The sequence below is a fragment of the Triticum urartu genome, chromosome 7A (assembly GCF_056163025.1).
Source record: "Triticum urartu cultivar PI428250 chromosome 7A, HENAU_Tu73, whole genome shotgun sequence".
NCBI classification, from domain to species: domain Eukaryota; kingdom Viridiplantae; phylum Streptophyta; class Magnoliopsida; order Poales; family Poaceae; genus Triticum; species Triticum urartu.
The window spans coordinates 106,061,632-106,078,322 of record NC_141879.1 but is presented as its reverse complement, the minus strand read 5'-3'; the positions used below and the strand labels follow the sequence as shown (position 1 = coordinate 106,078,322).

Here is a 16,691-nt window from a genome sequence, read left to right as displayed (position 1 = left end):
TTATCTCACTGGGATTGTCTTTTTCCTGGTGTGCCAAATTGGTTTAAACTGATTGAGAGGGTCAGGATTAGACCAGGATCATGAGTACAGGGTACAAATTTCAAGGATTTTAAGATGAGGATTTATTTTCGACGAGCTCTACAAGCTGAAGGTTTAAAACAGACTTCACTCCCTCCCCAGCCTACTCAGCAACGTGACTGGGTTTGGCAGTGCATTTACTTTAAGCATTTTCTTAAGAAAGCTTCTCAATTTATCATCTTATGATTTCCATATTCGAGTAAATGTTTAGTTGGAGAGTTCCTGGAAGGTCACGTGCCAGATGAGGCGCGCTTGCAAAATGCAAAGCAGTCGAGCACGTGCACGTAGTGCTGGAGCTTGGCCGCGTAGTCGCCGGCGATGTCTTCCTGCACCAGCGCGACCGCATGATCCTTCATGACGCCGTACATTGTCGTCAACCTCGATCGATCACCACGAGCTGCAACTCGGAGAAGAGAAAGCAGCCGGAGGAGGAACGAGAACGCGACGGGCTCGTGTGCTGTCGGGCGTCGGCTCGGTCCGTTCACTTTTGAGGTCGGCCATCCCCAACGCGTCGTCCCACCCACGCAGCGAGTAAACGAACAGCGGAAAAAAAAACCGTACCGGTAATACTGGGCCGCGCAAGCATATGCTGCCGTGGTGCTCTTACCGGGCCTCTTCTGAAGCCCAATCGAACGAGAGACGCGACGCGCGCTGGCTTGGCTGGTCGCCCGAGCGCAGCAGGGACTCTCTCCGTTCTTTCGTTTGTTTAGTACCACCTCGCTGGCCGAGGGCGGAGAAGAGGTAGAGGAAGCTATAAGAGGAGGGAGAAGGGGACGTTGCAAATCATACCTTTCTCGGCCTTTTGGCTAAGATCAAGTGTAGTATCTGTTCTTATCAGTTTAATATCTGATATGTGGGTCATGTGCCCACAATGATATTAAATTTATTTTTTGTGGGGGAGGGTCCAGCATAGTGGCTTGCCACTAGGGCCCTCAGGTGTCGCCTGGGCGTTGCACTACAGCCCAGGCTGGCGCACCCCAACCAAAACTAATTTGAAAGTTTAAATGTCATCCCAAAATTCACTTGTTGCAGCTAATGCAGAATCACCTTTTCTCTCAACTAGCTGTAGGCCTGGACGCTGCTTAGCTTACTCTGTAATATAGGAAAAGCAGAGTTTGTACTTTGTAAAACGTAGATCTCGGAGAGATTCTGACCATGGCTTAACTAATAATGAGGCCAACAATCCCAGAGATGTGCAGTAGCAGTCATGACATTATTTACATACAAGTCATCGGGAACTAAACACGATAAGCGGACACAAGTTTTAAAAGCACTTGTTACATTATACTCCCTCTCTAAAGAAATATAAGAGCGTTTAGATCACTACTTTGGAGGGAGTACCTAGGAATGAGTTTCATGTTTGTGTCACCTCATACCGGTGGCAGATCCTCAACGGCGTGTCTTTCGAAACTGGCCTCTCATCAGACCAGAGCTCCATGTTCAGATCACTAGTTCCCCAATGCACCAAACATTTGCTAACCTGACGGTGATCGAAACGGTTTACCATGCTCAGCCCTGAACACTTGTCCACCAGCGTCCACTCCCCTGATCAATGAGTTTGCCAGAAGATCGGAGAGTGGATTAAAGAATCAGCATAAACGTTACAAATGTCCAGGATGGCAAGCCAAAAGATGCTGGTCAGGCAACAAGAAACTCGAAACATTGTGCAGAGTGCCACATATTTACCGTTCGGTCGGAGGCCTCCCTCCAGTGTCACTTCTCCGGAATCTAAAGAGATCTCTTGTTTTGAACCATTGATGGCCGTGAAAGCAACAACTACCTCAGTTGGGTGTAGAAGCGTAAAGGTGGGACGGACTCGCAAACAGATCAACCTTCAGAGGAGAAAACATATACATCGATGAGTCATGATTAGGGCTGGCAGAAGAAGTCTTAAGCATTTCAGTGAGCCTTACTATCGGACAAAGCATGTTGACATTAGCCCCGACTCACCCGCAAAAAAAAAGAAAGACATTAGCCCCGACTCGAGATGTTACCGTTTTATTTTAATGGCATGTTACTGTGCTTCAAATCATAAATCATGATCGATCTAGAAACTGTTCAGGTTCAAAAGTTTTTTTTTCTCAAATACTGTTAGGTTCAAAAGTGGAAGATAGAAGATGCGAGGAATCAGGGTTCGAAACCCAGGCCGGCCAGGAGGCATAGCTGCGCTCCAGCCACTGGGCTAAGTGTCCATCCAACCATGCTTGCCTCTTATGTGATCAAGACGATGAGACAATCTCATATCTTTTGACAAGCTGCCATTTTGCTACGATGGTTTGGTTCAGGTTACTTTCACAGGTGGATGCGCAGGATATCACTCTGTCCCCTGACCAAAATCTGAATTGCTAGCACTCACCTTGAGAATCCACCAGAGCCAGGCCCAACACTTCTTGCTTCAATGCTAGAGTCAATCTGGACAATCTTGGGATTGTCCGTCAGAATAGATATGTGGCGCTGAAGAACCAGTCCACCCCCAATATCTCCTTCCAGGCAAACTTTGGATTCCTCCACGCATGATTGCTCCAGATGCCCCCTGCACATTTCTATCAACAGTTACTGTTGTGGCTAAAACTAGAACTCCAGACAAACTACTCACTTGACAGGCCGAAACATATCAATAAAAAAACGAAAAATAGAAATCGGTATACGATGATGATTTATGTTACCTGACCATCTTGTACTCTTCTGTGCAGCCAGCAGACCTATATTCAGTCCCACTGTACTCCTCATAACCATGGATTTCAATCCTGCTATGCAACCACTGGGAATCTAGAGAGAGAGCCAGAGATCAAGTACATGTGATATTTAAGTTAATAAGAAAATAATTATGAGAATGGCGTTTTGGAGGCCGAGCTCCATGGAGCCTTTTATTTTTGAAAAATTCAAATTCAAATTTTTATGTTTCAAGAAATTCTGAAAAAAATATGCGTATATGTAAGGATGTAATCCACAAGTGTGTAAAAATTCATGATGAAATACCTTGAATTGCGACCTGTACAAAAAAGACAAATTCATGGCCTGAGAGAATGAATAGTATCATGTGTTAAACAGCCCCAGATTTGTCTTTTTTGCACAGCTCTCATTTCAACTTATTTTGCCCTGAAATTTTGCACACATGTGTGTTATGCCTTCATGTATATCTGTGTTTTTTTCAGAATCTTTTGAAACGTAAAGATATGAATTTTGATGAAATTTGAATTTTGAATTTGGAGGCCTCATTGGAGCTCGGTCACCAAAAGGGATTTCGGAATAATTGTTGGATATATATATATATATATATATATATATATATACAACCAATGAAGCAAATAGACGAACTGCATCCACATTACTCAAATTATAAAGCAACTAAGAAATTTCAAAACCATGTTGCACCTCATGTACTGGCATGTTAACAACAGTTCCAAGAATAGAGACTGCCTTGAAATTCTCTATTTAGCAAACAACATATCTTACTACTGTTGATACACAGACATCTCAAAATAATAGAAGTCCATTGATCATATAGCACCAAAGAAGCATACCAGAAGGAAGATGAGTCATCGAAATAATGCGGCCGCCAATCCATGGTACAATCTTAAGAAACCAGTCCCCACTCTTCAAAATAATAAGTGTTTTTGAGAGATCAGCACCTTCCTGCCCCGATGGCTCACCCATATCAGGTATAGGACGAATTATCTCTGTAACCATCCCAAGATACCAAAGCAGGCCAAGTTCAGTCAAATTGAACTATAGTTATAGTAAGCACTTCAAATATAAACTAGTATAGTCATAGATACATACTTAAGCGTTCCTTGAGATCAAGTTCACTTGTTGCAACCAAACTGGACACTTCAAACTCAGAAGGCATCGTACAATGTACCTCTTCGCCATCCACACCACGTGAACTTATCTGAGTTCACAGAAATAATAAATCAAGTCCTTACTGCAAAAAAATAATGTGACAAAAACAAAATGCAACAAATATACATACCATAGCACCTCCACCAAGCAAAATACTTATGTTTAAGTTACGGTTTGGTCTCTTCCAGGATCCTTCGGTTTTCAGAACTTTCACAGAAACCACAGATGAGTGGACTTCGGCGACATAATATGTCAGCAGATAGTCTCCCTGTGTGAACCCGTATCCATCCCCGGCATCCTCGAACAAGACACCTTCAGCTTTACCTGTAAAAAAAGTCATACATGGTGAAGAACAGAAAGTATGCACACCATATGACAATGCTTAAATCAGTATCTTCAACACAGAAAACTGGCTAAAAATGCAGTGCAGAATTCTGTTATTCTATTTGTTCGAGCACATGCGAGTACTTGCTAAATCACACATTACTAATAGTAACACAGTCAGATCTTCACAAAGGTATAGGAGATGTATAATTATGAATGACATTAAACATAAACACCTCGCGATAAACCACAGATCACAAACCCAAGTTACCTCAGGCAAAGTTACAGAAACGTACCATTTTCATCCAGTGCAACAAGTAGTGATAAATTGTCCTCTAAACTTGCTTCGCCAACATGCTGAATAGGAAGGCCTACAGGAAGTATTGCTCCACCTCTTAAATACAACACCGGGAGATCCTATATTATCATCAGTCATAAATAAATAAAAATTAGTTCCAGAATAGCTTTGTAGGCAGCACAATAGAAGTTTACCAACCAACTTACGGGGTGGGAATCTCCAAAATCAAAAGGTAACCAAATGCCATTTGGTAATTTATGTGCACATTCATGAGCTCCTTTATCAGGTAAAGTGCTGCCAAAAGACCGGAAGTTTTGATGTCACATAGAAGCGTAGAAAAATATACGGATGGTGCATCATTATGGCCATTGATTTCTCTACGTTTAAAGGGATGACAGAAAATTTACATTTTTCAGTCAAGGGTGAAGAACATAATGGCATTATGCACAAAATTCTACTAACACACAAGAAAATCTTCATTTCCAAGATAACAAAGCAGGAGGTACGTTGTGGCCTCATTGATGTGATACCATTACCTTACACAAACTAAAAGTGGCCCCAGGAGAAACGAAGTCTCGATTTTCCTCAGTTCTGTGTCTTGTGGGTCTACAACAAAGTAATGAACAAGATTTTGTATTACAGAACAAAATTCATCCAAAGAAGACTATCTACTATCTGGCACACCAGCAAGGAAGAACATAAATACTTTTTCCTTGTCTAGTCCTGAATCATAACATTCAATGATTGTTATTTCTTAGAGCCTGTTTAGATGGGAATTTTGCAGGTTTCATATAGGAACAACACTATTTCCGGCAAACTTTATGTGAAATTACTGTGTTCCAACTTCCAAACATGCCCTTGTCATAGTAGTGCAACCACCGATCTTCGTTTTATAGATGTGCACCAAGAAAAGACAAAAGATGCGGACATGTTTTGCTACATCCCATTTATTCCTAAAATCTACAGCCAACTTAGACTATGTGTCTCTGCCACTACAATATATTTTAGTGAATAGTAAGACAGACATTATTACCAGCAAAGAAAAGTGGCGCAGCAACTGGAGTACCCTTCTTATGTGAAACATAAAACAGAGTGTAGATGTGTGGCAGTAGCCGATACCGTCTTAGTAGCGCGAGACGACAAACTTCCTCACACTGAAATATGCATTAGCTGTTAGAAATAGCCAGTGGTATCTCTATTAAGAAATTGACAACGCTAAAAAGCATTGGAGGATCCTAATGTATAAATAAATTAGATTACGCAAAACGTCAACACAATATAATACTAAATGAAAAGGGTTCTTCGTAATATATGCACAGTAGTAACAAATTTTAGGAAGGGAAAAGAGTTGTCCTCAGAGTGCATAAACAATAAATCATTTGTCTGGCTACATGATTTGCATAATGAAATGGAGGAAATGTTGTATGAAATGTATGCTTATCTCATGAACAAGAAAGCTCTCCTGTAGATTTGACTTGTAAACTAAGAAAAAATGGATATACTAACACCTTATGTATCAAAATGTAGCATATAAGAAACAAGCAAAGACAATGAAGCTTCTAGGACTGCAACTAGGTTTTGTTTGTGTGCGTACACAGTGTGGATGAGGGACATGAAACACACAAACAGTACCTCTTCACCAAAGGACCATGGCTCATGATCGACGGTTCCAGCTTCAGAATGGCCACGTGAGAAAGGAAACAACGCACCCACTCCCATCCATCTTCCAAAAAGTCTTGGAGTAGCATTTCCAGCAAACCCACCAATATCAGGACCCGACAGTGGCTGACCACTCAAACCCTGATTGGATATAACCACATTATTGATTCCTAGAAATGTATGATTATCATACCCAGTAATGGACAATATGATGGTTTTAATTTTTTGATGTCAACATATTGAGAATGATTTGCTTGAAGTAATCAGAAACAAGAAACAAGCTTGCAGAGTTGCAATGGAAGTAAAATTTAAAGAACAACATAAACTTGTAACTAATACAGGTACCAATGGTCCACAGGAGTAATGCGATCAAGAACGTTGCTTTAAGATCACAAGGTTGTGATCACGGTACAATCAAATCACAGGATTAATGGATTCAAACAATTGAATACACTTATGTTTTAAGATGAATTGGGTAAAAAATGGTACTCCCTCTGATCCATACTAACTGTCACTGATTTAGTACAAAGTAAATGACTTGGTGCTTGATACATTTCAGGGAGGAGAGGGAGGGGGGTTGGCTATCTTGGACTTGAAGAAATAATTTACATACCAACTGAAGAACCATTGATAGACTCATGTGCAAATGCTCCCAATTCGAGAGATTATCACCAGTCCATGTTGCAGCATATCTTTGGCTTCCTATAAAACCAGCTCGTGTAAGAACGAATGGTCGCTTTTCTGTATTGGACATCACCATTCCTTCATAAGTAGATCTTGCCATCAGCATTCCATAAACCTGAAAATCATAAGCATTAAAGCATGATCACATATGAAAAACTTGTTTCTGTTCCATTGCCAGTTTCTTTTTATTGCCAAAGCGATAGAGACATTACATTATGATAGTAAGAATGATTCTGGACACCACCAATATCAGCATCTCCTCTATGTATATTGCTCTCAGGCATTGTTTTAGTAGTAGTCTGCACGTTGACACCATCACTTCCATTTGCATACGGAAATATAAAATAAGATGGCACAGAACAAATGAATTGTGATAAGAGCATATACTGTCATAGCAGGCTCATTCATATCATTCCATATTCCATCAACGCCGTTGGAGATGAAATCCCTTACTAATCTAGCCCACCATGTGCGGATTCTTTCACTGGTGAAATCCGGGAAAACACAGTCACCAGGCCATACTTCCCCTGGAATTATAGGACATTAGGCATGTTCCACTGGTAAAATCAGTAAGATGACAAGGGGCTCATTTAAGTCAGTGAAACATACCAATGAATGGGCTACCATCTGCCTTTTTAATCCACACATCATTTTCTGAACCACTTTCATACACAAAGTAACCCTTCTCTTCCTTTATTCCCGGGTCAAGCATCCAGATTGATTTACAACCGATGGAATGTAGATCATCAACCATAGATTTTGGATCAGGGAAATGGTTCTGGAACATATCAAGTTCAGACAAAATCATTGTCATGGAGGAAACTTGTCTCGATGCACTTAGAATGACACTTATATAGACTATAGAATTTGTCTAAAATAGACGGATTTTTTTAGTAGACAATAATAGTCTGGAAAAAAGGGAGGCTCTATATGACATTATGAAGCAATATACATTTTAAGCATGCTACTTCCATGTAGCAACTATCGTAGAAAAGTACTTACATTGTCAAATGTGAAGCATCTAAAACCATCCATGTAGTCAATATCCATCCAAACCACATCACAAGGAATGCCTTTCTCTCTAAATGTTCTAATAACCTGTGAAAGGACTAGGTAAGTACAACAGTGAAATATCATCACTAGCATATTTTTAAGCCTCCTCTGGAAGTAATAAGTAACAAAGTATCAACAGGAAAATATCAACACTACATAGTCTTCAGCATCAGAGTTGAGAGAGCACTTATGAATCAGGAGACCTTTATGAAAAGCTAATGGAAAATTAATCAATTATCATAGTAATAAGTAACTAAGTATCAACAGGAAAATATCAACACTACATAGTCTTCAGCCTCAGAGTTGAGAGAGCACTTATGAATCAGGAGACCTTTATGAAAAGCTAATGGAAAATTAATCAATTATCATAGTAATAAGTAACAAGTATCAGCATGAAAAATATCAACACTACATTTTTTTGAATGGTAACACTACATAATCTTAATCCTCAGGTTGCATTCAGATAGAATACTTATGAATATAACTCTTGAAACAAAAGAGTTACAAAACATCAACATGCCTAAGACGTGAAAAAAGGTTTCCAACATTATGGTCTACTCTCTGTTAAGGGCATTATTAGTAATGTGCTTTAGTCTATGGTTTCTGTCTTCTGGATTTACTCCTCACTCTATGTGTTGGCCCTTATTATTTTACTAATTAGTATTTGTAGGAGGGATTAAATCCTGTTTTTTACATACCAAATTATCCCTTTGCAATCCCTTTTAATAAGTTCATTACTCTTGTTTCACATCAAACTTCACTCATATCACTCTCTAACAGTACGAACACCAATCAGAAAAGATTCACATACCAGAGGAATTCCTTCGTCAGTTTGAGTACGTCATGCTATGATAAAAAAAATAGGCAAGATTTCAACCTATGCCACTTCAAAACATAGCAGCAATCACAAGAATGCCACCTAGTTTCTTGAAATCAGGATTGTGCCACAACAAAAGTGTCACCTCACCTATTTCCCCCAATTCGGATTCTTTCATCTTCTCTTCCCATTTCCCCCCAACTGCGTTTCCCACTTTGCCCTTGCCTTGCTTGGACAGAATCGAAGTACCAAGCCACATCAATCTTGGGCAAATCCAAATCGACTGAAGTCACCGAACCAAACAGGGAAGCCTGAGCAGAGCGCTCCGCGACCACGGCTTGTCAAAGCGGGCGTCGCATCTGGGCGACGGCATAAGTTAGGTACTTAGGTGGCAATGTGAGCCTCAGCATTGGCTTAATCGCCATGGAAGTGCTCTGTTATCTGCTCCATCGGGAAGACGGAGGCGCAGATGCTACTTTGGACCTGAAGATTGAGCATCTATTCTTGTGCTTGCCGTGGATTTCCTGTGGATTCTGGAACTCGTGTGTAGTTGTGGCGGTGGTAGCAGGGAGAGACGGCGGGATGGGAGGCGGCCTTGCTTGGATCTAGGCTAAGCGCTGGCCTCTGCGTTGAGCTCGAGCGGCGGCGCGTCGGCCGCGAGGGCGAAGCCAGTGGCGGAACAGCGTCTCGCTCTCGCCGGGCGTGGTTTGATTAAATCAAAATTAGGCAGGGGCAAACATAGAAATTCAGTCGAGGATGATGGACCGAACTACACTGCCGATTTTTTTTCATTTATTACTTCCTTTCTGTCTAGTATTCTTTTTTTCTGTCTACTACTGGTATTCTTTCTGTCTAGTATTCACTTGTCACTTGAACAGCGAATCAACCTGTGGTTGAGTTGTTAGGTGGATAGTGGTATCTCCAACCCACCAGGGTTGATTTATTTCAGGATTTCCGGCGATGCGCTTTCAGTGGGAGGAGACGTTCCCGTCGACGACGAGGCGTCTACGGTGACTTCGTAAATCTTAAGATGATATGCCGGCTCAGTCTCTCGAAGGTGCTCATAGGGATAGGGTGTGCGTGTGTGCGTTCATAGAGGTGAGTGTATGCGCGTGTATATGAGCGCTTGTGTCTATAGTGATGCTAAAAAAAACTTGTCACTTGAATATGACTAAGTTAAAAATGCTTAACTCCATTTGTGATTTGTTTGTCCGTTAGATTTAAAATAAACATAAAGTAGACCTCACTTTTCGATGCTTCTTTTGAACTAAAATTTACTAAATGCTAGACAGCGGCTGTGTGCGATTCGTCTTACCCAAGCGGCTGTAACGAGACACTTCTTCTAGAGTCCACTGGCAAAAGGGTTCGTGCGTTGTAACCAAAGAAACAAAAATCATAATTTCAAAGGCCATGACAACACTCTTTCGCATCACTGATAAAATTTTGATGAACATTTTGTTCAATTTAATTAACATTTTTTAATACACGAACTTTTATAAAAATCATGAACATTTTTTTATTTCCTAACATTGTTTTTCAAAATTGCAAACATTTTTGTAATATGTGAACATTTTAAGAAAAAATACAAATATTTTCTTAATCCACAAATATTTTATGATTTATTGAACATTTTACTTGAAAATCTCTTTCTTAAAATTTTTGAAACTTTTTTGAAGTATCAAATTATTTATAGGAGAAAAAACGAAAATGGAAAATAAAAAATAAAAAAATAAATTTAAAAACAGGCTGCCCGCACATGACCAGCCCAAATGGGTACGCTGCGTCTTCTCCTAGCATGCAGAGCGCAGTATAGGGGTCCCTACTCCTTGGGCCGGCCTAGGCGAGGGATTCCTTGTGTGGAACGTTTTTTGTCACTTATAGGTGCCATCGATGGGTAATATTTTGCAACTTTAGGAGCAATTTATGTGACGTACCGCGAGAAGCGCTAATGACTTTATTATTAGGTATAGATATAGATAGGGTGAGTTGTTGGTTGTCAGTTTCATAAAAGAACTCTTCTTAAATATGATTTTACGGGATGTCCATATAATTTAGGGGTGGTTGACACGATGAGCTGCTTTTGCAGTCCCATAAAAATACTTCCATATAATCTGGTTTTCCCATTTATCTTCAAATTAATGTATAAATGGCATATGCATGTCAATTCTATCAAATAGTAATTCATCTACAAGGCAAAATCACACAATTCCTGTGGTTGGATGATTAGAGGGACAGTGGTATCCCCAGCCCATCAGGATTGAAATCCTGGTGCTCGCATTATTCCTGAATTAATTTCAGGTTTTCCGATGATACGCTTTCAGTGGGAGGAGACGTTTCCGTCGATGACGAGGCGCCTACGGTGACGTCGTAAATCTCAAAATGGTATGTCGGCTCAGTCGAAGGTGCTCATAGAGGTAGGGTGTGCATATGTGCGTTCATAGGGGTGAGGGTATGCGCATATGTATGAGCGCTTGCGTCTGTACCGTGTTTAAAAAAGGGGGAATTCTTTGATACGTAAAAAAATTGGATGAGAAAATCATTAAACACCTTGGGAACAAAAGAAAACAGTGGTCGACCGACAATGAGAGGAAGGTCCGGTGAAGCAACAATGATCACACACGGGAGGAGGTTGGCTGAAGCGGGGAGGGGGACGGGCGGCTGCCGACGATGAGAAGAAGCCGACTGGCATGGGGTGGCACAAGCATCGGCTGTTGGTCGTCGGCCGTTGAGAGGCAGGAGTCGGGCCACCGCAGGGACGCGCTGATCAGCGACACTCGGTGGGGGGACAGCCCCGGGCGGCGGCACGACGTAGATGGCCGACGGCGTGAGGAGACGGGCGTGCGCGGGAGCTGATTTTTCAGCAGTTGACTCCCGCCACGTTTGAGAAAAAGGGTTTCCCCCGCTTTATAAATAAAGCACCAATCACCGAGCAAGTCGATACAAACACACACCCCACACCAACACAACACACACACCCAAGGCGGATACAAGGACGCTGAAAACAGCAACATCACCCCAAACTACTCCAAGCAAACAACGGATAACACCCTAAGCACTACTATGAAGTTGTCGGAGCCCTCAACCGTGGAAGAAGCACCACGATGAGGAGAAGCCGTGCATGATGAACAATGGGCTCCAAGGCGGTGCCTTGAAGAAAGGAACGACGCCGGATCGCCGCCACCACCCAATCCAAGGATTAGGGTTTCCCCCGGAGCACCTCAGTTACAAGCGAGATACCGCGACGACGCCCTCAAGAAGGGAACGACGCTGGAACGCCGCCATCGCCGGCCTGACAAGACAGAGCGGGTTTTCACCCTGGCCAACACTCACCTTCACCAAATTGGGGTACGGACAGCCGCGCCACCACCATTGAACGACACACCCCGGCCACCATGCCACCCACACGGCCATGGTGACCGGACAGCGCCCGAGCTGCGTGCTACGCCCACAAGCACCCCGGCTCCCACCAGCAGGGCCGCCGCCCAAGCATCCGAGCCCCATCCTCGACCACGGACACACAGTACCGACACGACCGACCAGAGAGGAACAGACTTTGCACCCCAAAGCGGAAACCTTGGCAGGGTTGGTGGCCTCGGCGGCCAGATCTGGGCCAGAGGAACTCCGGCGGCCACGGAGCAGCCGCCAGATGCAACGGAGGGGAACCCCTGCCCCCTACCCGAAGTCCACAGCCACCTCCGGCAAGCCCACCGGCAAGCCCACCGGCACACCAACACCTCACCATGGAACCACCCCTGCCTGTCGCGCCCGTCCCTGAGTCCATAGGGGAGGAAGGAAGCTCACCCGAGAAAGCCGCAGACAACCACACGCCGGAGCAAGACCCGCCGGTGCCGCGAGTAGACCGGCCAACCACGGGATGCAGCCACGCCGCTGCAAGCCACCTGCACGCAGGTCCCAGGAGGACCTCCGCCGCCACCCCGCGACGCCCGCCGCCACCGGGGACCAAATCCGCAAGGATCTGGCCAGGAGCGCGCCGGCCCACCACCGCTCGGTCTGGCCCTGCCGCAGCCGCCACGGCGCAAGCACCCACCAAGACGTCGCCGAGCCGCCACCAGGGACCTCCGACACCATCCCGACGGATCGCTGCCGCGCCGCTCGCCCCCGCCATAGGCCAGCGCCCCCGCACGCGAAGCCGTCCCGCGCCGGCCATGGACCACAGGCGGAGGGGAGAAGAAGGCCCCGCCGCCGCCCCAGCCGGCCGGGCTTCGCCCGGCGGCCCCGCTAGGCGGCGGCGAGGGAGGCGGGCAAAGGATGGGGAGGAGGGGCGGCGATTTAGGATTCCCCTCGGGGCGCTCGCGGGAGCGCCGCGAGAGGGGAAAAGAGGTAAAACCACCCCGCCGTGACTCTTCGACTCCCGCCACGTTTAGGGAAAATTATACAGGAAGCTCATTCTCCCTTGGGGAGTTGGGCTGATTATAGGGTGTTTCATATTTTTTTTTCAGATTGATGATTTATGAGAACTGCTAGAGCATGTTTTTCGGCCCAACTCCCCTTAAATTAGAAAAAAAATACGGGGTAGGGCAACTGTTGGTGATGATCTTAGTTCATATTAGCCCTTTTTTAGATTACGTGTAACATAGTAAACTTGAATTTCTTGAACAAATTACACACTAGCTTACACAATAACATACTGAACTAAAATTGCTCTAACAAACTGCCGCTCTATTCATCATAAGTAAAGTGAACGAATTGATGCAGCATATACTTCCTTTACAAGATACCTCAAGGACTCTCTCAGAAGACTTGTAGCTAAAGCGACATTGATGATAGCCGAGAGCCCATTTTGAAGGCATGGACACAGTTCCTATAATAGAAAAAGTGTGCGCATTAAGTGGACAACAGGTTACATAACATATATTAGCATCTAAGTTGCAATTTTGTGTTCTTCTCATGGCCAATTGGACATGGATGTAGTCACGAAGAAGAAGCAAGATGTTGTCTTAGTCACTCTTATACAGGTCATGATTGTTCGTAGAATAAAAAAAACTCCAGGCACGATAACATAGCAAATATCCAAACATAGCAAATATCCAGACATGAACACCCTATTGTGACACTAAAATTTTGCACAACATCATTGCTCAAGATACAAAGCTCTCTTTAAATGCCTTGAATCTCGAACCATAGATGAATTGAGAGAAAAATATTTTGTTAAACATGTACAATAACATTAACTAGATTGCAAATTAATCATAATAGAATTAGATATTCCAAATGAGAGAAACATGTTCTCATACAAGGCAGGTATATGCAACTTCACTGTATATAGTATGTACAAGATTAAAATTTGACAAACATATTTTACGTTTTAGAATTTCAAGAGTGTGAACACTAGATATCAATACTGGAAGAGATGTTATGAGAAAAAAATACCAATCGCATGAGACAAGGATGCCACCACTTGGGCCGGTGTATCAAATGGCCCAAAAGTAATGATGGGATAAGCAGATAGGGCAGCAAACTTTATAGTAGATTCTTGTCTCAAGTCAATCTGTAATAGAATACGGTTGTTGGTTAAAGAAACGCCCATCGGCTCAATGAAAACATACATCTCCTATATATGTAGGATGTACCTAGCTATGACTATAAGGTGCAATACTGAAGAAATAGCCAATGGAATTGGACCGTGTTAGCTACTATTATATAGAAAAATATTATCACAAACAACAAATTTCATATGTTTCGTGATCGAGAATTACTTAAACAATTGATCTTCTAGACATGTGTGTTGGAAAAGTGAAATAAAGTTACTACCTCACAACGGCGTGTGGTATCAGCTAGGACACCGAGGCTCTTTCCATCTGGGAGGATGGACAACACCCAAGGGTGTGATTGATATAGTGAAGTGGTTCCTGACCCGTATCCCCATGCATCTGTGTTCCAGGTGAAAACCTAATGGAGATCAAAGAGAGATACAATGAGAGGCCAATCAAATATTAGCTAAGAAATTAGCAACATAAAACATAACAACATATATCATGCTTACTCGTTTCCCGGTTCGTTCAAGTGGGCCACTTGCTTCTCCTGTGCCGTAGAAAGATGTCCCATAAGGAAGCTGCTAAGGATATATATTGATGTAAGCCTATGTAAACTTAGTTTTTGAGCCACATTATTTGTTAAAGATGTAGAGACAAAAACCCAAATAACAATTTTAGGGCAGTAGACCGATCAAGGTTAAGGCAACACTACTAGTGTTTATTGACTTTATCATCTTTAAAAATCATTATAATGCAAAACAAAGTAACGGGACTACATTACATTGAATGTTCACAATGTGGTCGGAGAATGATAAAACATTTATGATGTAACATTCTTTCAGTGATTACCACATAGGCCCAACTTTGTTGTCGTAATTGAGACACCTAGATATTAAAGGGTGTTGATGGTTAGGGATTGTGATGAAATATAAGTGTGGAGTGTGTGCGGGGGCCTTGTAAGGTTGTCGTACACCGACAAAGTTCAGGTTCGGTCACATGTTAAGGTCAACCTACTGATATGTGAAAGTGCACCTAGAATTTCTAATGGGTTCTGATTGATTAATGATGAGATAAATACAAGACTAATGTTTTTATTGAGATATTTCAGATTTAGTCCATGTGTTAGTTAAAAAGAATCAATGGTGACCCCTAAAAACGAGAAACATGAAGACAAGTTGTAGTTACAAATTATTATAGGCTTGTAGTGGAACAATTTCCACATCGAGTCTTTTGAACAATCGTACTATAAAGAGGGGCACTTGCACTTAAATTAAGGATGATCACATTGCCAAACATGCAATATATCCCTCAAACTTTCCAATGAAAAATTCCCGGTTCTCCATATTGCATACATCTCTGAAACTATCATACCAATCGGCACATACCTATGATCCTAGTAAGAATAGAGCTAGTGAGAAATCCTAAGAACCAATTGGCACATACCTCTAATCCTAGTGAGAACAGAGCTGGTGAGAAATCCTAAGTGTATATCTGGAACTATCGAGTTTGGTTCCTATAACTACTGGACTCTTGTTTGGTTCAGACAGTGTTGTATTAAGGGTGATAACTCCGGATGGATAGTGTCCAATATCTCTGATTCTGAAAGGGTTGTTGCAGAGCAGTTCCAGTATCGGTCCAAAACATCCGAGTGGTATTGGTGTAGAACATGGGCTTAGATGTTTCCAGTCCGTCCATTTCACGTGGTGCCCTTTTAGATCTGGAACTTCTAAGAGAAACTAGTCTTGTACTACCGAGTGATGTATCTTTGTCATAGAAAGAGACATGCAGTTGTTGTATGAAACCTTGAGTGTTCATGTTCGGTACCATCATGCTAACCGTGGTTCTAGAGGTCTCTAGACCGCTTAGTATCTCAGGGTGTTACTGCTATTCTTTCGGGAGCCATTTTCCTGCCGGACCATTCAAGGTTTGAACATGTATGAAACTTTTGGGGACGTTGCTTTTTTCGTCCAACGGTCAGATTGAGGCCTGCCTATATAACCAAACCCCACCGCTTGAGAGGGTGAGGCTTTTGAGACCCTTGGCAGACAGGGAACCCATTCAATTCACTGTGCTCACTCTCTTTGCTCCACTCCATCCTTGCGTGGATTCCTTGAGCACGCGCGCGCGCGCGAGAGAGAGAGAGAGAGAGATCTATGGTTCTTCTCTCTAATGATGGCTCAAACCAAGTGACTTGTAAAGGTTCTGGTTACTTTAGAGGATGTGTGCCTTCTATATGGTTAGGATCACTTGAAAAACCCAGCAGTTTGCGAAGTCAAGAAGATCACCTACTTCGTGCCAAGATCTACCCCGTGTGACCCCTAATGCAATCCAAGAAAGCAAAAACAAGTGTACCGCACAAAAAAATGATTTCCGCCCAGCAGCTAGCAATCAAAGCTTTGCCTTCGCGATGGTCCATCCCACCTGGTGGCGGTTCGCGTAT

At 43.0% G+C, this 16,691-nt stretch overlaps 1 protein-coding gene and 1 non-coding gene across 4 annotated transcripts in view; one reads left to right on the top strand and one right to left on the bottom strand.

Moving 5' to 3' along the window:
• Nucleotides 1–863: 863 nt before the first annotated feature.
• On the top strand, nucleotides 864–1,059 carry LOC125532147 (U2 spliceosomal RNA). The gene has a single exon (XR_007293784.2). It is a non-coding gene; the product is annotated as a U2 spliceosomal RNA (small nuclear RNA).
• A 164-nt stretch (nucleotides 1,060–1,223) lies between these two features.
• LOC125532146 (uncharacterized) overlaps nucleotides 1,224–16,691 on the bottom strand; it is a 32,626-nt gene continuing 17,158 nt past the window's right edge. The window contains exons 2-22 of one of the 3 annotated variants that reach the window (XM_087536972.1): nucleotides 14,761–14,829; nucleotides 14,529–14,666; nucleotides 14,148–14,265; nucleotides 13,496–13,578; nucleotides 7,889–7,984; nucleotides 7,496–7,664; nucleotides 7,274–7,413; nucleotides 7,099–7,185; nucleotides 6,816–7,001; nucleotides 6,176–6,343; nucleotides 5,577–5,697; nucleotides 5,080–5,149; nucleotides 4,750–4,837; nucleotides 4,542–4,662; nucleotides 4,052–4,245; nucleotides 3,862–3,970; nucleotides 3,603–3,758; nucleotides 2,745–2,847; nucleotides 2,435–2,611; nucleotides 1,765–1,910; nucleotides 1,224–1,623 (exon numbers count right to left, since the gene is read on the bottom strand). In XM_087536972.1, the coding sequence (XP_087393098.1) occupies nucleotides 1,433–1,623; nucleotides 1,765–1,910; nucleotides 2,435–2,611; nucleotides 2,745–2,847; nucleotides 3,603–3,758; nucleotides 3,862–3,970; nucleotides 4,052–4,245; nucleotides 4,542–4,662; nucleotides 4,750–4,837; nucleotides 5,080–5,149; nucleotides 5,577–5,697; nucleotides 6,176–6,343; nucleotides 6,816–7,001; nucleotides 7,099–7,185; nucleotides 7,274–7,413; nucleotides 7,496–7,664; nucleotides 7,889–7,984; nucleotides 13,496–13,578; nucleotides 14,148–14,265; nucleotides 14,529–14,666; nucleotides 14,761–14,829 (2,730 nt within the window). In that variant the 3' untranslated portion in view covers nucleotides 1,224–1,432. Of the gene's footprint in view, nucleotides 1,624–1,764; nucleotides 1,911–2,434; nucleotides 2,612–2,744; nucleotides 2,848–3,602; nucleotides 3,759–3,861; nucleotides 3,971–4,051; nucleotides 4,246–4,541; nucleotides 4,663–4,749; nucleotides 4,838–5,079; nucleotides 5,150–5,576; nucleotides 5,698–6,175; nucleotides 6,344–6,815; nucleotides 7,002–7,098; nucleotides 7,186–7,273; nucleotides 7,414–7,495; nucleotides 7,665–7,888; nucleotides 7,985–13,495; nucleotides 13,579–14,147; nucleotides 14,266–14,528; nucleotides 14,667–14,760; nucleotides 14,830–16,691 lie in introns of those variants that run through there. The other 2 variants (XM_087536973.1, XM_087536974.1) reach the window with 2 other exon arrangements.